The following is a 27,889-nucleotide window of genomic DNA, read 5'->3' as shown; positions in this document are numbered from 1 at the left end:
AATGAATAAAACTAAACGTGCCAAATAGCTCTTCTCTGATGGAATCAAGCACTTTTTCAGTACAAAATCCCATCTGTACCCTCTGCCCAGACGCTCCGCAAATAACTAAAATGCCATTATATATAATTCCAACTAAACTAAATCTAGAAAATAACTTGTATTTCATATTGTATATGATTCATTTACATGTATATGTATAATATACATTACATGTATATCATAAACTGTATAGTAAATATTGTAAAGTAAATATTGCTGACACCTCAGTGGTATAGTTGCTCCATCATTGACCAGTTTACGTCCGATGGTCGCGGGTTCGATTCCTCAAAAAATGGCAGCAGAAATGATTATATTCATGAGTATGATTGTTTGTATCGGCTCGTGCTTTCATATAATTACGTATGTATTTACAAAAAATATTCTGTTGTTATGTATCAGTTATCTACTACCTAATACAAGCTAGCTGAAGTTTAACTTGATGTATGTCAGTAAAATATATATATAGTAAAGATTTAATCTAATTTAATTATAAAATTATGAATTAAGTGACATTAAAATGTATTCAGAAGTTTGATATAATCGCTGTTTATTATTTTATACAGAATATAAGTTCTGATTTGACCATAACAATCCCACCTACCTACAGACTTTAAACAGAAACACCATATTGTGTGCACAGACCAGTCTGGTTTAGATGCTCTGAAGTGAAAGATTATGGTTAAAGAAGAAATTAATAGTCTTTATTGTTGCTGCTGCCCAAAATAATAGATACAGGTGTGGAGAAATGGAAGTACGATCTTGCTATTTAAAAAAGAACAGAATCTAAACTTGATGTTTACGAGTGTGGATAAAATGACGTTCATAACTCCTAAACGGAAACCGGAATGATTTCAATTATACTCTTATTTGACTTACATGGTAGGGATCAAAACTACTCACTATTAACGTAAATAAACTTTATTAATATTCTCAACGTGCACTGAGTATGTATTTTTTTATAATATGGGGACAACGACTACAATAATTGATGGTAAGGATTACCCCTGCAACACAAGGGGAATAGCAAGGCCGTTGTCGGCCTTTTAAAAAAGGAATAAGCCTACTTTTGAAGGTTTCAATATCGTATTTGTTCGGAAATACCATTGCTGGTTATGATTCCACAATGCAGTTAGTAAATGTATGGGTGCTTGTTAATTTTCTTCACGCAAAAACTACTTAATTCTTAATTTTTGATGAACCTGCTAATTAATATATTACATCTTATCCATCAGAATACGATGAGCTATAAATTTCAATCTGGTGAACCTCCAGTGTTTTCATATTTTGCCATAGTTTTGAGAAAATTATTCAGTTTCATAAACATAGTAAAAGTTTAGGGTTAGATTATCTTTATATAAAATTTTCGTGTCACAGTTTTCGTTCCTATACTCCACCTAGAAACGGGTTTTGACTGATTCTCATAAGAAATTTTTTTATGAGCGTATTGAGTAGGTTCGAGAATCTAAGCATGACTACTTTTTCATCCTTTGTAACGTTAGGGTCCACCCTTAAATTTTCTTTTTAAGGTAAAACAACGTTTGCCGGGACAGCTAGTTACATATATACATATTTCTATTTTAAAAGTAAGTACAAATTAATCAGACGAAGACTGTATAATCCAGTACAACATATTATAGGTATCACTTGTTCTTCTCTACAAGTTTAGAACATTGTTAATAGCTGAGTTATTGACATATTGCCTTCCAATATTAACTTTTGAGTTATTGAACTATGCAAACACTGGCGAGAATGATGATACTGTAAAACTATGGTAACACTCGGAATAGCAACTTTACAGATAACAAATCATGTAATTCACTGTCATACCGTGAACGGCAGCTTATGTGGACCGGTCTGTTCATGTCATTAACACTGATTAGATCTTTTGTTTTTTGCAATAACATATGCTTAGTGGTCACCTATTCTCCCAAATTTGAATTTAAAAATGAATCTGCATTATTGTAAAGTTATAAATTTATTTTGCAAACAATACGAGTTGAGTTTTTGTCAGTTCTTCTATATCGAAATCATTCCGAACTGATGGATTTGACATATCATAAGAGTCTGTAATAGACCTACGAATAAAGATGTTTTTAAATTTAATCGAACCCTGTTATTAACTCTTCTTTCTTTAGGTGCTATCTCCTATCGGAGGCGACTATTATGGCGATCTTTACCATGTCCGCGGCGGTCCCGAAAAAAGGGCCTGGTGCTCATCCCAAACCACTGCCTGAGTTGTTTAACCAGGAAGTGTGGCGTCTGCTCATTTTCGGTAACCTCAATTCTTCTTGTGCATTATTAATTGCTGAAGAACTGTATTTTTCTATTGCATTATGTGACCCAGGTATAGCTATGTTATTACTAGATATAGTAAAAATAACATATTATATATTTTTTATTGATTAACTAATAATGAAATAAACAAATTAAAACCTATACTATTCATTACATAGTATAAAACAAAGTCCCTGTCGCTGTCCGTACTTCCCTATGTATGCTTAAATCTTTAAAACTACGCAACGGTTTTGAAGCAGTTTTTTATTAAACAGATAGAGTGATTTAAGAGGATGTTTTATATATATGTTGACATGTACACCCTGGGAAGCCGGGGCGGAGTAATGTTTACGCAGCATAAAACAAAGTCGCTGTCGTTGTCCGTCCGTATGTATGTTTAAATCTTTAAAACTACGCAACGGATTTTGAAGCATTTTTTTTTAATAAATAGAATGATTCTACAGGATGGTTTATATGTATAATACATGTATATAATAAATTACTTGATATATAAATTACTAGTTGTCATTCACAAACGACAATACATATACAAACTTATATCACCTGATATAGCACTAATAATTGTTAATTATGCTGTGTTATGCTAATGAGGAATTATTAAATATTGCGGTATATTACTCACGTTTGCTTTTATACCGTGAGACGGGGTTGAAGTTGGAGGGAGTGAAGGCTGGGGAACAAATAACTTATATATAGATAGAGATGCCTTAATTGTGTCCCTCTATAATAGAATACAACTGAGATTGTTGTCCCAATAAACGTATCACTTTTTCCATTTATTATATAATCATTCTTTGCCTGCGGCTTCTGCTCGCGTTAATTTAATGCCTTTAGGTGGAATTTATCAAAATCCTTTCTTTATGGGATGTCGAAGGTCGCAGTAGACGTATGCATAAGTCAGTGCCCGACTGGTTTAAAATTGATGTGCTCATACAAATTTTATCCCTATTTATCCTTTGGGAGAATTAAATCAAACTTATCCTTAGCGAATACCTACGTCATAATATTTACCTGCATGCCAAATTTCAGCCCCATCCGTCCAGTGGTTTGGGCTGTAAAAGGATAAACTTCATTATGTTAGTCACCTTTGAGTTATATATATACCAGTTTTAATAAGTCAATAATCTCAGGACAATTATTAACAGCGCTATCTATAATCTGCCAGCTAGATAAAGCTCATAGCTATGGGTACCAGATAATCAATAAGCAAGGCAGACAATTTTTTTCGTTAATACATACATAATATAAATAGAAAATACCCAGACCGATACAAACAATCATACTCATGAATAAAAATGTTTGTGTCGTCCGAGGAATCGAACCCGCGACCATCGGACGTAAAGCGGTGTGCTACACCGCTAGACCACCGAGGTCGTCAAATCTGTAATGAAAGACTTGGACGCTGAGCATAGTCCTGGTTTACAATGTAAATGTCGCACAGGGAACGATTGAGAGAGCTACACTCGGAGTTTCTATAAGGGACAAATGTCCCTTATAGAAACTCCGAGTAGTTCGAAAAAACAAATGTTTTTTCGAACTACTCTAATGCTGTTGGCCGCAACTGGGCTTTACAGCTTCACCAGACCATAGGGGGCGAGTGCTGATGGTACTCGAAACCCGCGGAAGGACTTATGGAGCTGAAGGCCAATTCCCGCCTGACGCATACAATTTTAGTCTGAGGGCACCGTTAGGGGTTCGAACCTCGGCTCAGGCGTCATAGCATCGGTCCCCATTTGAATTGGACGGGGGATCGATCGGAATATAAGGGACATGAATCCATGATGATTTCTATACTACTATGGTGGCAAACAAGCATACGGCCCATCTGATGGTAAATGGTTACCGTAGCCAATTGACGCCTGAGACACTAAGGGTCTCTCGAGCGCGTTGCCGACCCTGAAGATACCTTAACATTATATATTCAAATCCGAATCTAAATAAAACCCTAATCCAAAAACGAAAACAAAAAGATTGTTGTTATTCAAAATTATTTTCTGTTTGTTTGTTGTTTTAAAAAATCTGTTTATTTCATTTTCATCAAAATTATTATCCTTAAATTAAATCCTTCAATGAAAACAAAACCCTTTAATTAAAAATTATCTGATGGTTTACATTCAACGGTGAATTTTTCGCGTAATAACCCGACAAAAAAATACCCCCGAATCGAGATTTTCTGCTGTAATCGGATATAACAATAAATAACTGTTGGATATAGAAACATTCATATTTCAACATTATTATTACCTTCAGATCACTGGGTATGTACTTAAGCAAAGTGTGTATTTATGTACTATATTTTATAACTATCCATATATGGGTTACTTGTGTTACCAAAAATAAAAACACGTTTATACCACAGTAACAAGTTATAGCTGCTGCATAAATATCTATAATAAATCATCTACTATAATTACAATTGTCTTATTATAATGGTTCAAAGACAAACTATTGAAATGGCTGAGAAATAAGTGTTTTTCTTATTGAAAGATTATTTTACATGCAAAATGATGACATAATATAAATTGTTATTGTTGTTAATATCATAAAAAATAAGCCGATATTAAATAATACACAGTACAGTATACAGTTTTAAAAAAACACCACAAAGAATACTTATTAAAAAACAAATTTTAGGCATTCCACATAAATTTCTTAGCTAGCGGTTGCAATCTCACGCAAAGATTATTAAATTTTGTTTTTTTTTTCTTTTTAATATTTTCTTTTTCTCGATTAATCCTTACTACTTAATTAAAATTATATCAAATTATACTCTGAACTATTTACATTATTTTTATTATACACACGCCGCACAGACTGTCACCAAAAATGTTCCTCTTTTTATTTTATATTTATTTTAATTATTATTTTCACCCGCAAATGGGTTAGAGATGAAAATCAGTGTTTTGTTCCTTGAACAATGTTCCATGTTCAGCTTCGATCTTTTTGTATTGCTACAGATCACACATAATAACACAATTTTATAAATCTTATGTCTTATTATGTATTGTCTATTCTTATGAATATGTTGTGTGTGATTAGTAACAAATAAATAAACGATATATCTATCTATCTATCTAATATACATATGAAAAAGATATTATATAAGCTGACTTTAATAATATAAATTTCAAAAAGATTTTTTTACATGTCGAATATACTAAATGTCAGGACTACCATCAAATATATCTCCAACAGTATAATTACCAGATTCATTGTGATAATGCATTTCATTTCATATTATAGGTTGTACAGAGAGTAATTTCGTTTTCCTTTACAATATATCGAGCCTCTAGGTTAAACCCAAGTCTTTCAAATGATCATGGGCTACAAAGGGAATTCTTAAAAGTAGAAATATATTATTTGATTTATATGATCAAAAAAAATACTGTTTCGATAGTACATTCGTAAATTATGTAAAAAGATACTCAAAAACTTTTAAAAAGGTATGTAATGTAGCAAAGTCTAATTATCTAAATAAAAAAATTAAAGAATCCAAGGATAAGATTAGGACAGTGTGGAATATTATTAATAAAGAAACTGGCAAAGTTAAAAGTCCATATAATGATTTTACGTTAAATTATAATGATAAACTAGTAACGTCCACAAAAGAAATAGTCAATATTTTTGAAAAATTTTTCGCTAGTATTCCAACTGATATTACGTCCTCTTTGGACTCTTCTCCAAGTACAGCTAAATCATTCCTTATTGACAATGTTGCTTCGTGTCCGGTTACATTTAAATTTACATTTATTGACATTGCTACAATTACGAAAACATTTAAACAATTAAATTTAAAAAAATACTGAAGACCATTGGGGCATGTCTGTTAAAGTTATTAACACCGCTTTAGATGTTATTGCTCCATATTTAGTAATTATCTTCAAGAAATGTATTTTTGACGGTGTTTTTCCCAATTTAATGAAACATAGTAAAATAACTCCACTTTTTAAGTTAGGGGATAAAACTGAAGTAGGTAATTATAGGCCCATTTCTATCTTACCAGTACTAAGTAAAGTGTTTGAAAAAATTATGCTCAATCAGATGCTTCACCACTTTAAAATAAATAGACTGCTTCACAGTCGGCAATTTGGTTTCACAGCCGGTAAATCAACTACTGACGCTGGTGTAGCTTTAATGAAACACATTTTTGACTGTTGGGAGAGGTCACAGGATGCTATCGGTGTATTCTGTGACCTCTCAAAAGCATTTGATTGCGTTGATCATGAAACACTCTTACTCAAATTAGAACATTACGGTATTAGATATGAAGCACTATGCATGATGAAATCCTATCTAAATAATAGAATGCAAGTTGTTGAAATAAATGGTGTAAAGTCTGAGGGAACTAGTATTAAAATGGGTGTTCCTCAGGGCTCTATTCTAGGTCCTTTCTTATTTTTAGTTTACATAAACGATCTTCCTTATATGGTAGAAAAGATAGCTGACATATTTCTGTTTGCTGATGATACTTCATTAGTATTCAAAGTCAATCGACATATTGATGATATGGACGAAGTAAACTGTTCTCTCTCTTATGTTTTAAAATGGTTTACGGCAAATAATATGCTACTAAATGCAAATAAAACTAAATGTATCAAATTTACTCTCCCCAATGTAAGGCCGGTAGATTCAAAAATCGTATTGGACAATAAATCTATTAATTTTGTTGACGATACTGTATTTCTAGGTATCACATTAGATTCCAAGTTGCAATGGGGTGCTCATATTACTAAATTGGCGAGTCGACTTAGTTCTGCCGCTTATGCGGTAAGAAGAATTAGACAATTAACAGACGTGGCAACGGCTAAACTTGTCTATTTTAGCTATTTCCATAGCATTATGTCGTATGGTATTTTGTTATGGGGCAAAGCAGCTGATATAAATACAATATTTATTTTACAAAAGAGGGCCATTCGCTCCATTTATGGTATGGGTTCCAGGGAGTCATTGCGAGAGTGTTTTAAGGAATCAAATATCCTCACCGTTGCTTCTCAATACATTTATGAAAATATCATCTATGCCAGAAGGAATATAGACAGTTTCAAAAGAGTTAGTGATTGCACTAATAAAAGCTTACGTAACAATAACAAACTGATTTTACCTAAATGTCGTTTAGCTAAAGTTAGTAATTCGTTTTATGGCAATTGCGTAAGGTTTTACAATAAAATACCAGAGTCTGTTATAAATCTCCCAGAAAAAAAGATTTAAATGTCAAATAAAACAGTTCCTTTGTAAAAAAGCTTACTATAAAATTGAAGAATTCGTTAACGATAATAATGTTTTTATAGAAAAACTTTGAATCCATAGCACTGACAATATTATCTGATTACATTAATAATGAGTGCGTAGCGACTTCTATGTTGATTATCGCATGCCTCTTACTTGTTATACTGTAATTATTTATGTAAAAAAAACATATATTAAAAAGAGCAACACACAAGTTTCTTGCTCATTCTTCTTGTGATGAATCTGCATTCCGAATGAGTGGTAGAATCAAAATATGACTATTCAAAAGTGCTTGTAATGAGTTTATTTGAATAAAGATTATTTCTATTTCTATTTCTATTTCTATTTCATAAATAGTTGAATTTGAATTTACTCTCTCACAGAGATCTGTTACACGCCGATTTGCATCAACTAATGCCTTTATCGTGTATTCAACCAACGTTCCAGAACATAGTGCATGTTCGACATAAAAATTGTCGATAATTTTACAAACTAGTTCTAGCATTAGTGTACTGCGTACTCATCTTCTCATCATCATCTGCTTCTTCCTTATCCCATTTATTTGGGGTCGGCGTAATATGTTTTTCGCTTCCATTCATCCCTGTTCGCAGTCATCTCGTTATTTACTTCCTTTCTTACCATATCATCTTTCACACAGTCCATCCATCTCTTTCTCGGTCTTCCTCTACCCTTATAACCATCCACATTCATATGTAACACCGTCCTTAGGATATGATCTTCATTCCTACGCATTACATGTCCATACCATGATAGACGATTACTCTTCAACCTCTCTGACACCGGTGCCACTTTCATACTTCCTCTAATGTATTCATTCTGTACTGCGTACTCATCTTCTACGGACAGATATGTAATGTAATGTAATGTAAGTTGAATTCCATTTTTCGCAATTGGCTTCTCATCTGGGTCGTTGTGCGTGTAGAGTCAAGCTACTAAAGTAGCCAGCCACGGTCCTACCAGAAACGCAGAAATCTCCTAGTGTCTTCGCAGCCTTCACGGAGCGACCTCACTAGTGACTCACCAACTAGTGAACTAATTTTGATGAAACTTCACAATAATATAGCTTATATATCAGAATAACATATAGGCTATAATTTAATAATATATTATGTGAATTGCATGAAATATAACGATAAATATCAAGTAAGTGTGATGCAGACGGAGCTGCACGGGTCGGCTAGTAATAGAATAATAGAATATCTCAAGAAATATACAGACGTACAGAATTCATGTTAATTTATTAGCACGAATTGACGAAACAACATGAACTTGGTAATGCATAATGTATGCCGGTGATTTCCATACACTGGATAATGCAACGAAAACCTGAGCACACTAATCTACATTTCAATTTTCATTTTTAATTACCTCGGTATAATAATCTCTAGGAGTTCGTATTCCAATTTTGGATGTGAAATTTATTAAACCTCTCGCGTAATCCCTGTTTTCTGATTTTCTCCCTCTCCGGTACCCTCTGCATTTTTTTATATTTCACCTTCCTGAAACTTGGTGGTTCAATTCATTTCAATTTTTTACTAGAACGTGTATAATGGTCTTAAAACTGTTGTGCTGGCTTGCTTTCCTTAGAAATATAAATAGAAATAGAAATAATCTTTATTCAAATAAACTCATTACAAGCACTTTTGAATAGTCATATTTTGATTCTATCACTCATTCGGAATGCAGATTCATGACAAGAAGAATGAGCAAGAAACTTGTGTGTTGCTCTTTTTAATATATGTTTTTTTTTATATAAATAATTACAGTATAACAAGTAAGAGGTATGCGATAATCGACATAGAAGTCGCTACGCACTCATTATTAGTGTAATCAGATAATATTGTCGGTGCTATGGATTTAAAGTTTTTCTATAAAAACATTATTATCGTTAACGAATTCTTTAATTTTATAGTAAGCTTTTTTGCAAAGGAACTGTTTTATTTGACATTTAAATCTTTTTTCTGGCAGATTTATAACAGATATTATTAAAAAAATATCCTAATTTCAAACTAGCGGTGCCATCTGTGCGCCGATATAAGAAACTTTTTATCCCCTCATCGACTCGCAGCGGGTCTACACGTCACAAGCGCTTTCAATAAGCAACAAAACTTTTTTTGCGTCGAGATGCGCTATGACGGTAGTGTTTCAATTCAATTCAATTCAATTACAGGTTCTGAACGGAGGCAATCCTTTCCAGGCCCGACCAACTATGACTGTGACAAACATGATCTGCCGTTTCCGGCATGTAAATCTATACATATAAATAAAATTGGAGTGTCTGTTTGTAATATTGAAATAACTGTTTTTTACTACATGCATATGAATATAAATACGGTATATACACCAAAATAACATATTTTACTATTTTTGTCTGTCTGTCTGTCTGTGATAATATGTAATAAGGTACAATAGGTTGCCTTCTTATTATTCAGCGATTTCTTATTTTCTCGTTTCAATAATTTTAATATTAAGTAATTTCAAATTTCTCTAAAGTATTGCAGGACTATATTTAACCACGTTATTGTTGATTTAATTTAAAAATATGTTACAAATATTTAATCTTTAACATTTCCCAACATTAAAGCACGAATAGAAATTTAAATCCAACGAGCAATAAATTAAAGTGTCTAATCGTGAAGGCTGTACTACGACGAATAATTTCTGGAACGTGAAAAACATTTACGGTATCGGAAAATGTGACTAAATTAATGTTTATGCATTGAAACTGCCGCAAATTTATTTATCTCGCCTGACAGCTTACGTAGCTTACGTCAGCAAATCGTTTATATATTTTATTTTCTTTATTTCTGGCTCAAAGTCTGCTATAGTGTATATATAGCCAAATATGTAGATAACATATGATTTGGAGGTATGCTTTAAAGTATAAAACTTTATACTAAATTCCTTGCAACGTAGGCAGGCAGAACCGAACGATAAAAATAGCTATCTTTACACGAAAAGATAAAAAAAGTATAATTTTATTTACCATTAATTAATGAATACATTTTAAAACCGACTTTTTCATTTTCTATACAACTGTTAGCATGATAACATTTTTATCGGCACAATATATCTTTTTATCTTTTAAGATTTTTATTTATAATAAATATATATATTAAACAAATATATATATTTATTATTTTTATATACATACTAGGTGACCCGACAAACCTTGTTTTGCCATAAAAATTTAAATCGCTATAATATAGCTGATGATAGTAGGTGAAATTTTATTGTATATTTTTAATGCCAAATAAAATATGTAAAAAATAATTATAAATTCTCAGACCCATTAAATATACATATAAAATTTTATCAATCGGTCAAGCCGTTTCGGAGGAGTGTAAACACGAAACTTGTGACACGAAAATTTTTTATAGTACTTGCTACTCGCCCCGGCTTCGCACGGGTATACATATATTATATTGTTAGCTTCAATACATAAAGAACACTCAGTTGACTAATTTGTTACTTACATTTCAAATTTAAAACCATAGCGAGTCACGTGATGTTGGAGACGTCACGATTATGCCGCCACCAATAGTAATAGAGATAAAGAGTCCGGGAACAAGGAGGGAGCGGGCTGCTCTCACTCTGTTCGAGGCGACCGAGACGACCACACGTGAATGTACAGCGACGCAATTTATGTGCGTGTAGTGTGAGTTTGAAAAAGGAATAAAATAAAAGTACTGCTACATCGACATATCATTTCTGAAACTTCCCAATAATATATATAAACCTTCCTCTTGAATCACTCTATCTATTAATAAAAATCGCTTCAAAATCCTTTGCGTAGTTTTAAAGATTTAAGCATACATAGTGACAGACAGCGACAGCGACTTTGTTTTATACTATATGTAATACTTAATGATGATGCTATATGTTCAAAAAAAACCTCTTTTAAAAGTTACCGTAAACGTTGTATTTAACATATCGATACAGCTATATGTGAACCCTTGAAAGCTTTTTAGTTCATGTACCTCGGAGCGATGTTCAGTTCAGCTTACTATTTTTCAGTTGAGTGCGCATCGCGCTTTCCGCTTTGCTTATATTTATTTTATTATTACGCACATGTACTTTTGGTGGAATAAATATGTTACTATTTATACAAGAACTAGCTTTTGCTCGCGGCTCCGCTTGCGTTAATTTATCCCCTTAGGGGTGGAGTTTATCAAAATTCTTTCTTAGGAGATGCCTACATCATAGTAGCTTTATGCACGCAAAGTGTCAGCCCGATCGGTTTAAAATTAACAAAGTTTCATACATAAAGTTGATAAAATTTTAATCCCCTATTTTATCCCCTAGGGGGTAGAATTATTCAAAATCCTTTCTTAGCGGATGCCAACGTCATAACATATACCTGCATGCCAAATTTCAGCCCGATCCGTCCAGTGGTTTGGGCTGTGCGTTGATAGATCACTATGTCAGTCACCTTTGAGTTATATATTTAGATATATAACTTGATTGTAAGTACCAACAACGTCATAAGTTACACACTTAAGTAATAGTATTTATGAAAGTACGGTGTTAAATATATTCCTTTTGGAATTACTGGTGTTATAAATAATAAATAACCCTGGACAATAAACACAGAGTCATCTAGTCCCAAGATAAGCAGAGCTTGTGTTGTGGGTACTAGACAGCTGATATGAAGACATATAAATCTGTTGTAATAGGATAAAACAATAAATAACTGCCGGATATAGAAATATTCATTTTTCATCATTACTATGTGCTTAGATCACTAGGTACAATGATGCAAACATACTTAAGCAAAGTACTTGTGCATTATAATAATAATAATAATCTCAACACAATTCACACAGCGCCATCTAGACCCGAGTTAAGCTACCTAAAGCTTGTATTATGGGTACTAGATAACTGATAACAATACGTAGATTGTTTTTTGTAAATACATAATATACACAGAAAACACCAAGACCGATACAAGCAATCATACTCATGAATACAAATGTTTGTATTGTGCGAGGAATCGAACCCGCGACCGTCGGAAGTAAAGCAGCGTGCCAAACCGCTAGACCACCGAGGCCGTCAAAATGTACATGAACATAAATTCTACATATTTTATCAAATTCGGTGTCATTTTTCAGAAACTTAATAGATTTATATTAGTCTGTTTAATTCCACTACCATTGGCATGGGTGAGACCACAAATATTCAGGGCGGAAACCTAACCAGCGCTTCTGGAACCTTCTCTGTTAGTGATGAAATTGCAACCGTTTTATTAACCGAGCCATCATCGGCATTAAATAGAGCTCGAATATTTCATTCATTCATATATATTTTGATTAATTCATTAATGTCCAAAAATCGTATTTCAATTCAAATTCAAATTCAAATTCAAAAATCATTTATTCATGTAGGACATTTTAGCCGCTTATGAACGTCAAATTTTTACATTATATTTTATTTTTTTTTACCGTCCGTTTTATTTTTTACCTACCTCAATGCAACATACAGAGGTCGAAACTACTTCCGTTTCTCGAATATAATATAACAATACCAAAAAAATTACTTTTTAATGCTACAATGGTGGCAAACAAGCATACGGCTCATCTGATAGTAAACGGATACAGTCTATGGACGCCTGAAACACTTAATATACCCTTCTTAAAAAAAGCAATCTCTGTACATTTTTGGGTTATATATACCATAGTAAGTATGTATATCTCACCGATCCATTTCTAGTTCTGGACAGCAACGGTACCATCTCCCTCTCCACCGCTGCCACCCCCAGTAGTGGCGCGAATATCATCAGAGCCACTAGCCACAGTGCAGCGAGGAGGCTGCAGGCTCCTCGTCTGGATGGCATCCAGGGTTGCCTCAGAGACTGTGTGATAGCCAAGTATCGGTCTACCGACATGGCTGTGATGGTGAATACGCTGGAAGCTACTGCCACACCTGTAAGAAGAAGTTCAATCAATATATTTATTACCGACATATGTTGATTTTAAGAGGACGTTATCCTTAGATCGATCCCCCGTCCAATTCAAATTGGGATCGAAATTACGACGACCTAAGCCGGGATTCAAACCCATAGCGGTGTTCTCAGACTATAATTGCCTGGCAGGAGTTGGCTTTATAGCCAACTCCTGCTCAAATTGCACTTCACTGAACTATAGGGTAGTTCAGTGAAGCTGTAAAGGCCAACTGTGACCAAGAACATTAGAATAGTTCAAAAAAAGGTCCGTTTACGATATGCAACCAAAAATTAGACGATTTGTATGGGAATTTCGATATTTTAAATATGTTTAATATATATTCATGAGTATGATTGTATCGGTCTGGGTGTTTTCCATATAGATTATGTACTAGCTGTGCCGGCGACTTCATCGTGGAATATAACTTTATGTTTCTATTCTATTAATAAAAGTCGCCTAAGTAACTCCTTATTACATCAGTTATCTACCAATAAAAGCCCCGTCAAAATCGGTCCAGAAGAACTGGCAAGAAACTCAATTGAATTACCTTTTTTTTTTAAAAGCCTGTTTATTTATTGTAAACTAGCTGTTCCCGCGACTTCGTCTGCGTGGAATTTAACTTTATTTTTCTAAAATAAATGATTTTTTTAAAATAAAAGTAGCCTCAGTTATTACATCAGCTACCTGCCAAAAAATGTCCCGTCAAAATCCGACAGACAGACACACAAAAAATGTAAAAAATGTTATTTTGGTGTACGTACCATATTTATATTCATGTGCATGTAGTAAAAAACGATTATTTCAATATTACAAACAGACGCTCCAATTTTATTTATAAACTGGCTTTTTACAAAAATCTGTCGAAATTTATAAGAGTACCTATTAATAATTTATAGGCAGAAATTGAGTATTTTAATTATATCACAGTATTAATAGTCTGCCTGGGTATATTTACAAAACACTCAAAAGATCCATTATAGGTAAAACAAGCTGAAAACACATTAAAGCAATTATCGTTTCAATCCATTCTGTACAGCGTAATTATGGAAAGTTGAACGCAAATGGTTGCGATGGCGTAATTGTTGAAAATAAATTTGAAAGTTACGCTATACCCTCAAAGAGAAGTCAGAACAGCTCATACTTATTATATTTATCACTAACGACCCGCCTGGGCTTCGCACAGGTGCAATGCTGATACTATTTTTTTTTATATAACTCACGGGACAAAAGAACGCATGCACGTGAGGTGAGCCACATGGCTCACCTGATGGTAAGTGATTACCGCCGCCCATGAGCACCCGCAACACCAGGGGAATTGCAAGTACGTTGTCGGCCTTTTAAAAAGGAATAAGCTCATTTTTTGAAGGTTTCAATGTCGTATCGGTTCGGAAATACCATTGCTGGAAGGTGATTCCACAATGTGGTTGTGCGTGGCAAAAAGTTTCTAGAAAACCGCCATTCATCCAGATGATCAGGATGGTATTTCAGTTTCTGGCGGGTGGTACGGTGATGAAACTCAGTAGCTGGTATTAATCTGAACCATTCCTCAGAACACTCCCCGTGATATATGCGGTAGAATATGCACAGAGATGCAATATCACGCCGCAAAGCCAATGGGTCGAGTTAGTCACATAGACGTTGATTACCAATGACTGGCTGCTCGGTTCTGAATGTCAAATGGAAGTAGCTGGTATTGTGGTGCTCCCGCCCAGAGATGAGAACAGTATTCCATATGCGGCCGGATCTGCGTCTTGTATAATTGCAAGCGATGGGCCGCCGTGAAATACCGTCTCACTCTACTGAGCACACCAAGCTCTTTTGAGGCTATTTTAGCCTTGTCCTCCAAATGACCACAAAACTGAACGTCAGTTATATCAACACCAAGGACCTCGAGATATGGATTCACATCAAGGAGAGTGTCTTGAAAGTGAGGAGATACAATAAATGGATTCTTTTTTAGCGGTATACATGCATATACCTACCTACTACAAAATGTTCTTTACACAAATGTTTTATTTAGCGCCGCCAGCCGAGCCGGTACAGCCGGCCCGCTATGTCCCTGCATTTTAAATTTGAAATATCTTTGCAAATATTCATTTAAATTATATGCTGTAAAGGGACATAAAAAAAACTTCTTGATTTAATTCTAATGGGCAATTTTTTTTTTCGGACTTCTCTAACGCCGTTGGTCGCAGCTGGCCTGTACAGCACCGGACGATAGGGGGCGAGTGCAGATGGCACTCTAAACCTGCAGAAGGACATATGGAGCGGCTGAAGGGCAACTCCCGCCTGACGGATACGACTTTAGTTCGAGGGCACTGCTAGGGGTTCGAACATCGACTTAGGCCGTCGTAATTTCGATCCCCGTTTCATTTGGAGGATCGATGGAGTGGCAATAAATTAACTTATTATTAAACGAAACCCATTGTTAGGAAGATTTCTTTGATCTGCATTAATAAGTTCAGCCGAAATTTGAGCGAGTAGAGCTACCTAGTAGGAATATAGGAATTAACTCAGTATGAAAATACTCATATACTCAAATACACGTACGTTTTAGAAATTTTTAGAATACTTTTGATCTGTAATCTAAATACATATAACTCAAAAGTATCTGACATAGTGATCTATCAACGCACAGCCAAAATCACTGGACGGATCGGGCTGAAATTTGGCATGCAGGTAGATGTTATGACGTAGGCGTCCGCTAAGAAAGAATTTTGATTAATTTTTCCCCCATAGGGATAAAATAGGGGCAAGTAATGAAAGTTTGTATGAAACTTTGTCAATTTTAAACCGATCGGGCTGAGATTTTGCATGCATAAAGCTACAATGACGTAGGCATCCCCATAGAAAGGATTTTGATAAATTCCACCCTTACGGGGATAAATTAACGTGAGTGAAGCTGCGGACAAAAGCTAGTAAAATACATATTGAAATATAAAAATATCGCATTTCTAAAACAAGACTTGCTAATTTACAGTTTACTAGACTTAATTTGATAAAGACATAATAATTATATCCCTGAATAATTCACACAACGTTATCTAGTCCCAATCTAAGCTGAGCTTACGTTACGGGTACTAGGCAACTAATATAAATACTTAGCTTCTTTAATTTCTAAATACATACATAATATTCATAGGGAACTCCGATACACTCAAAAATACTCATGAATAAAAATGCTTGTACAATCCAAGGAATCGAATCCCCGTCCATCGGAAGCAAAGCGGTATGCTAAACCACTACACCATCGAGGCTGACAAATAAACTTGACAAAGACTTGTATAGAATTCTCGAAAATGTTTCTGGAATAACAATTTGTCTCTCTACGTAATATTTAATAATTATACGCCTATTTCGAAAGATAAATTGCCAAAAATATATACGAGTATACTACTGTACTTGAGTGTACTATAACTGACCCCGCAACTCCATTCCGATTCAAGAATAAGAATAGAATAGAAGATCATTTATTCAAATAAACTTACATTGAAGCACTTTTGAATAGTCATTACATTTTTTTAATCTACCGCTCGTTCGGAAAGCTCGGAAGTCTCATCACAAGAAGAAGGAGCAAGAAACTTGCGTGAATTCAGAATTAAATAATCAGTCATGTGTAAATTTGTGAACGAAGCCTATTTGACAGGTACGAGCACTTTGTATAGGAAAATAAAATTGATGTTTTTATTATTTTCTATGCAATTTCTTCATTATCATCATATATATTTTGATCACCGTTTAAACGAATATTTTAAGACTAAAATTAGCCAAATCGGTTCAGCCGTTCTCGAGTTTTAGCGAGACTAACGAACAGCGTATATTTATATATTATATATATACTCGTATATATATTACCTACTAACCTTGTTCAATGCGTAATAAGCTACTTACATGTCTGACACATTTTCTTATAATGGACTGTCCTGACCATTAATATAACAAAAGTCCTGAATGAAGTAGATTACCTATTAGATTGTCTATAGAACACGAATTAAGATGAATAAAAATATATATACTACGGTGAATATATCGGTAATTGAATTGTGATTAGATCTACTAAAGTAGTCAGTCTTTGTATAAAATCGTCTGGCTGGATATATTTATTTTACTTAACCACGTATGAAACAAACAAAAGTCTTTCTTATACAAAAAAATCCACAATTGATTGAAATGAAATTAGTCCCTAATTGATAAAACAATCAAACTCAAATGCGGAAACAATGTACTTAATTATCCATGAAAGCTTTTAAACCGTTTCTTTTTTTAAATTATTAAAATAAAAGTTAAAAAAGAAACAAAAGAAAATATTTCTTGTATAAAAAATATACATCTAAATCTAGTCTCCAATTGAAGAACACAAATGCGGAAACAATATACTTAAAATAATTGTAAATTATCTCACTTACGAAAATAAAAGAAAAAAAAGAAATACTTTCTTATATAAAAAAATATACGTGAAAAATTACTTTCCAATTCATAGAACAATTAAACTCAAATGCGGAAACTACATACTTAGTAAAAAAAAAGTTAAAAAAGAGACGAAAGAAAATCCTTATATAAAAAAAAATCTACATCAAATATGCCATTGCCAACTTGCCTATTGCCAACTTTCTATGAATGAATGAATGAAACTCTTTATTGTTCCTCTCACAGAAAATACAATTACATATACAATTATGTACAAAATGATAAAAAAAAATATATAATACAATAAACAAGACAAAGAGGTAACAATGGGCGGCCTTATCGCTAAAAAGCGATCTCTTCCAGGCAACCTTAGGATGGAGAGAAGTGATTAGATTTGCATCTGGTACAGGTGTAACGATGGTAACAATATTGGAAGAAATGTTATAAATATACATATAACATAATACAATACAAAATAATATAATAAACTTACATATATATGAATATATATACAATCAACTTTATTATACAATTTACAATAAAACAGAAAATAACAATTATTTATTTGTTATTTTCTGTTTTATTGTAAATTGTATTATTTGTGTTATGTTGGCAATAAATAAAAAAAAAATATTACTCTCCATTTGATAGAACAACTAAAGTCAAAATGCGGAGACAATGTACTTAATTATCCAATGTACCACGTACTAAAATAAAAGTTAAAAAAGAAACAAAATAAAATCGTCGTATACAAAAAAAAATTGTGTCTAATTGATAGAAAAACTAGATGAATGACAAAAGAGTGTTTCCCACTGGAAACTATCGTGGTAAATTGCCATTTGCCAAGATGGGCTAATTGACCTGACTTCATGTTCAATTTATCATCCTCTACTGGTGTGTAAACATAAACTTAAACAGTTAGTGTATTCCACGGCCTCGGTGGTCCAGTGGTTTAGCAAACCGCCTTCCTTCCGACGGTTGCGGGTTCGATTCCTTGCACGGCACAAACATTTGTATTCATGAGTATGATTGTTTGTATCGGTCTCCGTGTTTCCTATGTATAATATGTATGTATTTATGAAAAAAAAAACTATGTATTTGTATGAGTTATCCAGTACCCATAACTTAACTTGGGTCTAGATGGCGCTGTGTGAATAGTGAATTTTGTTATTATTTCATTATGATATATCAATAAAACTCACCCTGCAGGAAATTAACAGTCTTGCACATGACTTCGCCGAAGTACCACAGCAGTGTGACAGACTTCGCGATCTGTACCGGCATGCAGAAGAGAGTGACCAGCAAATCTGCTACCGACAGGTTCACCAGGAATATGTTGGTCACACTGTAAAAGAAAATGTGTGACGATAAAATCCAATCAGTTTACGACCCGGCTTTGCTGGGGTACATAACTTTATATTGTACTAGCTTTTGCTCACGGCTTCGCACGCGTTAATTTATCCCCTTAGGGGTAGAATTTATCAAAATCCTTTCTTAGGGGATGCCTACGTCATAGTAGCTTTATGCATGCAAAGTCTCAGCCCGATCGGTTTAAAATTGACAAAGTTTCATACAAACTTTCATCCCCTATTTTATCCCCTTGGGGGTAGAATTAATCAAAATCCTTTCTTAGCGGATGCCTACGTCATAACATATATCTGCATGCCAAATTTCAGCCCGATCCGTCCAGTAGTTTGGACTGTATGTACATATATTTAGACTAGCTAGGCCGCGCATCTTTGTCTACATCACACTTACTTTATCTACAATATATCCTTTTAAATTATAGCCTATGTATTATTCTGATGTATAAGCAGTAATATAGTGTAAAGTTTTATCAATATCTCTTCAGTAGTTTTTGCGTGAAAGAGTAACAAACATTCATCCATACTCACAAACTTTCGCGTTTATAATATTGCTCGCTATGCGGTATGTGTTATTCTGAGGTATAAGCTATATTACTGTAAAGTTTCAACAAAATTCGTTCAGTAGTTTCTGAGTGAAAGAGTAACAAATATCCATACTCACAAACTTTTGCATTTATAATCATTACAAGGTATAAAACAAAGTCGCTGTCGCTGTCTGTCCATCCCTATATATGCTTAAATCTTTAAAACTACGTAACAGATTTTGAAGCGTTTTTTTTAAGAGATAGAGTGATTCTAGAGGAAAGTTTATATATATAATACATCTACATTTTACACCCGGGCGTAGCCTAGAACCTAGTATTAAAATAAGATTAAGATTATCTAAGAAAGCAAACGTTGATTTACGGCCTCGGTGGTCTAGCGGTTTACTTTAGACGGTCGCGGGTTCGATTCCTAGCACGTTACAATTGTATTCATTCGTATAAATACACACGATTAATTCGATAAAATTATATATATATTTTAAGCATTATGAGGTAGACACACAGTGAATAGCATTCTGTATATATATATGTGTAATCTTAACATTATCGAAGACGAATCCATACATTTATTTGTATTGATTCTCTCAGTGAAACAAATATCCAATTTCAGACAGCTATTGAACACGAAAGACGCTCTCGGCTAATCTTTTATTTATATATTGAATTATTCGCCCCACTTTATCAGTTATCAGATGTTTTATTAATTTATTTAAAGTCAAAGTCACATACTTATACAACTTTATATGGTGTGAATACAAGATCTAAGAATATTTATCTGCTGAGTCGTCAAAATGAGCATTAACTATTTGGTGTTGAGTTAAGTAGGTACTTTCAAGTATATTTAGCGTATTTATATTTATTTATTCTGTGTAATTTATGTATTTCTATTAATATATGTATATATATATATATATATATATATATATATATATATATATATATATATATATATACAATATATATTATATATGTACATAGATTTTCTTTAGGTAATTATATATTATAGTATTAATATCACAATTTTTCGCCATTACCGCTCTACAATGCTTTCTAGTTCTACCCAAAGGTTGGTAGTAAGCTGGTAGAGAATGCCATATGGCATTATACTGTCCTCTTGTACACTCTTTAAAGTGCATTAAAGAATAAAAAAAATCCTATTCCTAACTCTCCCGAGTATCTTAATACGAGTTTTTTTTTCATGGGGACATCTCCTGTTCAACCGTCTAGAAATTTACTTCTCTACATTCCTGCTCATCGTACGAGCTTCGTGTTCAAAATCATTCACATTACAAGAAATAAAAAAATTAAAAATTTGAGACTTGCAAGAATCAAACCGGTAACTGGTTAACTAAAGCAGTCCACAAAACCTCTAGACCATCGAGATTATCAATATCTGCCTCGGAATATATACTTGTATGCTCGTTGTCGAAAACGAGACAATATAATATTGTTACGATGTAATATAAGAACATTTGCATAATCATTCCAAACTGAATTACAAGTTGCTCCGGTATGTTTCCTCCTATTATGTCATTCAATAATCTCTTAATATTCTAATGACTTCCGTTAGAAATTTTATGATAAACGCTATTATTTTGTCACGGGTTCGATTCCTCGCCCGACACAAACATTTGTATTCATGAGTATGATTGAAGTGCCATCTGCACTCGCCCTCTATCGTCCGGTGATTAAAAAGCTGAAGCTAGAAAAGAAAAATGTGTAACGACATTTCGAATACCTACTGTAAATCTGGTTTTATAAGAGGCTTTAATCCCAAGAATAAGGAATAAAGAGACTTGCCGAGAATAGTACGTAGTTCGACATGCGATAGTGATTGCCTATTACTCGCTTGAGTAATTCAGATAGCTCGCCGACAGTTCACTTGAGAATAGTCCTAGTGGCTTTGAACATTCCAATACTATCACTCAGCTGTGGAATTTTTGTTAGTTGATATATACGCAGTTGTGAGGGAAATTATGAAAGTCTGCTGAAAGAAAGAAAGAAGAAAGAAAAACATTTATTGTCAACCACTATTAAATATTGGAAAGTTTCAGAAATGATACGTCGATGCAGCAGTACTTTTATTTTATTCCTTTTTCAAATTACACTCCACATAAATTGCGTCGCTGTACATTCACGTCTGGTCGTCTCGGTCGCCTTGAACAGAGTGAGAGCAGCCCGCTCCCTCCTTGTCCCCGGACTCTTTATTTCTATTACTATTGGTGGCTGCATAATCGTGACGTCACCAACATCACGTGACTCACTATGGTTTTAAATTTGAAATGTAAGTAACAAATTAGTCAACTGAGTGTTCTTTATGTATTAAAGCTAACATAACAAACATAAATAGTACTTAATTAGTATAAACATTGACATATGTAATACAACATACATAATACACACAAATTTTTTATTGCTGTACATACATATATACAATTATACACATACATGTACACACGTAATGATTTTGTTATTACAAAATCATTAGAGTAGTGCGAAAAAAAATGTGCGTAGCGGAATTTCGAATAGCTGATTTTATAAAGGGTAAAGCCCTTCTTTACAATAAGGGGTAAAGAGATATGCTGAGAATAGTAGTTCGACATGCGATAGTGATTGCCTATTACTCGCTTGAGTAATTCAGATAGCTCGCCGACAGTTCACTTGAGAATAGTCCTAGTGGCTTTGAACATTCCAATACTATCACTCGGCTGCAGAATTTTTGTTAGTTGTTGTATAGGAATTTTGAAAGTCTGGTGAAAGAAAAAAAGAAAAACACTTATTGTCAACCATTATTAACAAACATAAATATACTGATATATATTTATATTGTGATGAGGAAGCTTTCCGAATGAGAGGTAGATTGAAAGAATATTATGACTATTGAAAAGTGACTAAATTAAGTTTATTTGGATAGAGGATTTTCTATTCTATTTTATTCTATTAAAAATATAGATACACATACATGTACATACATACACATATATATATATATATAAATCTCGAAGACAGTTCACTTGAGTATAGTCACGGTGACTTTGAAAATTCCAATACCATCACTCAGCTTTGGAATTTTTGTTAGTTGTCATATACGCAATTGTGTGGCAAATGATGCAGCTGAAAGATATATATTGTTTTAAATTTGATGCGGTCATTATGTAAGATACTTGTGTCATATCATACATATCAACATAAGTTGATAGTGTCATTCTACGACAATAGACACTGTCAGTCTCCAGTCAATCACGTCGTCAGTATATCTGTCGTAAATAAGGTCCATAATTGGGAGTTATTGGTTTTGCGTGACTTGATCACGAGCTGTTGTAGGGAAGTGACGTTTGTTATATTTTAAATATTAAATCATAAATTATCTAAGTAATTGTTATTTCATTTCTGAGATAAGAGAATTGAAGAATTTCTATTTGAGTATTTAATAGAATTAGTGCTAATTGGTGGTTTGTATTCACACACTTAAACTTAAAAATGTAAAGTAATAATAAAATTATTTAAAAGAGCAACACGCTAGTTTCTTGCTCGTTCTTCTTGTGATGAGACAGCTTTCCGAACGAGCGGTAGATTAAAAAATGTAATGACTATTCAAAAGTGCTTTAATGTAAGTTTATTTGAATAAATGATTTTCTATTCTATTCTATTCTATTGACTCTCAATTATTTATACGTACAATTAGGAAAAATCACAGGATCTTACCACTTGTTACTGTCAACCGCAACCGTTCGCCAGCATGCTCCCCTAAAGCAGATATCAGTGACTACAACGCCAACTAGTTTGAGTTGACCACCATTCAAATTTTTATTCAAAGATTTTACCATTACACCGCTTGTCATTAACAGGAAATTCATCGTCACACGCGGCAACCTAAATGGTCCCGGACTGTGTGGTTTCAGAGGAGCATTCTTCCGCGTACACTTAGATTGTGAAATGAACTACCTATTGTGGTTTTATATAGAGTCTAACATCATGTAATTTTTCAAGAAGGGTTGACAACAAGCACGAGACCCCTGGTGTTTCAAGCGTTCATAGGCTACGGTAACCGTTTACCATCAGATGGGCCATATGCCTGTTTACCACCAACGTATAAAAATAGAAGTGTAATACAATTACAATTCTAATCTATCCATAGCAATAAAAAGAATGAGAAATGTAATGTAATATTCGAGTTCCCTTTAAAACTGAAAACGATATTGCTCGATACCGATCCAATGGGAATTCTTTCATAAGAATTCCAATAGATTGTTCTGATTTACGTAACGAAACGACAGACGAATTATAATTCATATTTTTTTCATGTTTCAGGATATTGTAAAGATATCCAATATCTAAGATATCCGCTTTCTTGTATTTATACACATATTCTTAGGTTACTACTTAACTCTGCCTTCTACATATAATTGTATATTACAAGTAAAACACATTATCATCTTCTTCTTCTTAAGTCGTTCACTCTTGGCAGAGTGGTCGTGACTTTTACGATGGTATATCTTGTGGTATAGTATCGTTGTGGTCTTTAGCGACAGAGCTCCTTGCAATTTGCCTCCTGGGGCCTGGGACGGTTATTGGCTGCACGAGAATATTGTACAATGGACTGTGTTGTCGTTTAGATAATGTCAGTCCATCTCGTTATGTTATATCTATCTAAATCAAATCAAATCAGATTAGTTGATTTGATTTAACCTAACTATTGTTGGTTCAATTACAGCTGACAGAAAAAAATTCTGGCCGACACAAAACCTTATCCCTTATTACAAAAAGATAAACCTGACTTGCAACTCGAAGATCTGTTAGTTCAATTCTAGTTTAACAGTGGTCCGCCACAAAACAAAACCAATAAAAATATATAAAAGTGTTTATTTATATTTGACTTACTAGGCTAAAAATATCTCCGCTGAATGAAGCATTAATATGTTATCGATAACGAAACTAAAAATTAATCTATTATATTGCGAATTGTAGTTCGTTAATGAACGATTTAACCCCTCTGTTAGATCCAATAATGTTTATTCAAATATATTAAAGTAATGTGCTATCGTAGTCGTCGATCTCATATTGTATTATTTTACTGATAAAGGCTATAACAGAATAGCAGAGAGAGTGGACTCATGACCCTCACTGAGTTATAGACCGTTTTGTCTTTTTCATTAGTTTTAAATTATATTATTGTATGGGCAACAATTATATTAGTTTTAATCCCGTGCATGAACAACTTTTTGTTAGTCATTTAAAGATATCCAACCCAATCGGTTGGGTCGATCGGATTATTTTGAAACCATTGTAGCCTTGTGATTAAAATCCGGACCTACAACCGGATAGATTGATGGTTCAATTCTAGCTGACAGAAAAAATCGTTATCCGGACTTGCAACTCGAAGATTGTTAGTTCAATTCTGTTCTATTTCTTACTGACTCTCCGCTGAATGAAACACCGATAACAAAAGTAATAATTAATCAATTATATTGCGATAGTTCGTCTCCTGCCACGTTTTATTCTAATATGTTTATTTTAATTTGCAATATATTTTTTATACTTTACATGACCTATAATCCTTAACACTATCTGTGTGCTGCGCTTTCACGTCAAAACTACTGAACCGATTTAAATGAAATTCGTCCGCTATACTAGATAAAAAAAATATTATGAGAAAATAATAAGCTTATGAAATCCGAATTATTAATTGTTTTAAATAGAATTATGTTATAAAATTCATGACAATGAATTTACATACACGTAAAATTCCATTTGTAATATCTAATATATATAAATCTATGTTTCTGTCTGTACTGACAAGCCGCTGTCAATTCCAATGAAAATCCTAATAATTCGTCGGCTTTAGATTGCAGCCAAGTCGAGGGCTTTCGAAGTTGATTGAAAATTGTGATATAGAGGGATTCCGTAGCATAGTACAATCATTACAGTTGATTTTGTGAAGTGTAGTAATTACGGATTAGGTTCTTTGCTGGTTAGGTTTTAAAGGTTCATTGTTTGTTTGTACAAGCAATATTTTTTTATAGACTGGATCTATCTGGGTTATGAATAGAAAATCATTTATTCAAATAAACTTAATTTAAGCACTTTTGAACAGTCATAACAATTTGTTTTTTATCTACCACTCGTTCGGAAAGCTGTCTCATCACAAGAAGAACGAGCAAGAAACTTGTGTGTTGCTCTTTTAAATAATCCTTGTAAGTTTACATTTACAAGTCGAAACGTGTGAATACAAACTACCAACAAGCACTAATTTTTTGGGTCAAATATAATCATGCAATAAGATTAAATCAGTCGTAGTGATAAGAGCAGACCAGTCCCTACAAGCAGCACTCGTTCACGAGTATGACGGATGAGCCAGCCATCACTGCGCTCGACCATATTTTAGGGAGCCCATTGACCCGGCCCACCACGCCGCCACATGTCTGGACATTTTAGTGAGCATGACTACTCATTCCACACGACCACGTCACAGCTACAAAAATTACTATATAGTAGTTACAGTATTCGCACTTTACATAAGGATGCATGCGGCAATCAATACAAAAGCCGCTACGCTATCATATATCAAGAAAGCAGTATGAAAATTAAAATTATAACGTTGTCCGCAAATAAACTTATTCTTGCTATATATTGCTATCATCTATAAATTCATCTATCTTATAATAGGCTTTTTTACATAACATTTGTTTAATATAAGATTTGAATTGCCTCTCTATAAGATTTAGCGTAGACTCTGGCAGTTTATTATAGAATCTTACGCAATTACCATAAAATGAATTACTAACTTTGTGTAGACGGCATTTAGGTAAAATTAGCTTATTTTTATTACGTAAGTTTCTATTTGTACAGTCTTTAAGTTTCTTGAAACTATCTAAGTATGTAATGCACTGAATAAGTTGGGTTCCTTAGATTAGCATAGTGTTATCATGTGGAAAATATTTTTTTTTATTTTTGTCAGTATGAGCGTTTGTTAACTAATTTCAGAAACAGTGTAAGGGATTTGGTTGTTTTCACTGATGCAGTGTTCTAAGATTCAGTTAAAATGTTGTGTTTAGTTACGGAGCGGCAGCACCAACTATACCACAATGAATATCTCTATGTACTATATTCATATGTAGGTACTTTACACTTCGAGCAGTTAAATCAAACTAGACGTAGCACACAATATCGTAGTTCTATTTAAAGACAGTTAGTAGGTAGAAACGATATGGTCAAATCGAAACTTATATCTTGTACTCAAAAATAAATATCTTTATATTAAACTACAGCATCGGGTTTTCAAGAAGGGTATGTTAAGATTTCTTTAGGGTTGGCAACGCGCACGTAATACCCTTAGTGTCTCAGGCGTCCATAAGCTTTACCATCAGATGGGCCGTATGTTTTTTTACCACCATCGTAGTACAAAAAAAAACTTCTAGAATCAAAATTTTATATCATAATTTTAATTGGATTTAATCTTTAATATTTTTATGTTTACTTCAAGCTTATATATTTATTTATTTATTAAAACTTTAATGCACAGATTCACAAATAAAGGTACACATGACGGTCTTAACATCTAGAGGTATTTTCTCCCAGTCAAACATAGGGCAAACAGAGATTCATGTGAGCGGTGCATTATGATTAACATGTAATACATAATACTTACATAATGTATATGTACAAATAAAATTATTTAAATAAAAACTAACTGTCCTGGCAAACGTTGTTTTGACTTAAAATAAAAAAAAAATTAGGGGTGGACTACCCCTAACATTTAGGGGGATGAAAAATAGATGTTGGCCGATTCTCAGACCTACTCAATACGTTCACAAAATGAAAAACAAAACAAAATCTCGGTCATGCCGTTTCGGAGGAGTATGGGAACGAAAACTGTGACACGAGAATTTTATATAATAAAAAAAAATATGTATAGCGCCCAATTCAGCCCACGTTCGAACCGTACCGCCAAAAGCGTGCCTCCAAAATCGATCCAGGCGTATGCATCGCGCCGACCAATCACAGACCACGGCGCGCCGCCCGCGCTTCTAACCGTTACCATGTGTAA

General features: G+C 33.6%; 1 protein-coding gene across 1 annotated transcript; it reads right to left on the bottom strand.

The window, feature by feature from the left end:
* On the bottom strand, positions 1-27,883 carry LOC131844047 (QRFP-like peptide receptor; the record flags this gene model as incomplete). The annotated part of the gene is made up of 4 exons (XM_059192830.1): positions 27,783-27,883; positions 19,133-19,275; positions 13,277-13,503; positions 1-82 (listed from the first exon to the last, which is right to left on the bottom strand). Coding segments are annotated over exons 1-4 (553 nt in total), but the record flags the coding sequence as incomplete, so codon positions are not given.
* Between the last annotated feature and the right edge of the window lie 6 nt (positions 27,884-27,889).

The sequence above is a fragment of the Achroia grisella genome, unplaced genomic scaffold (genome assembly GCF_030625045.1).
Source record: "Achroia grisella isolate CSIRO2021 unplaced genomic scaffold, CSIRO_AGI_Agris_v1 utg37244, whole genome shotgun sequence".
NCBI lineage: Eukaryota > Metazoa > Arthropoda > Insecta > Lepidoptera > Pyralidae > Achroia > Achroia grisella.
Note: the sequence above shows the minus strand (reverse complement) of the source record. Positions and strands in the feature narration are given on the sequence as shown.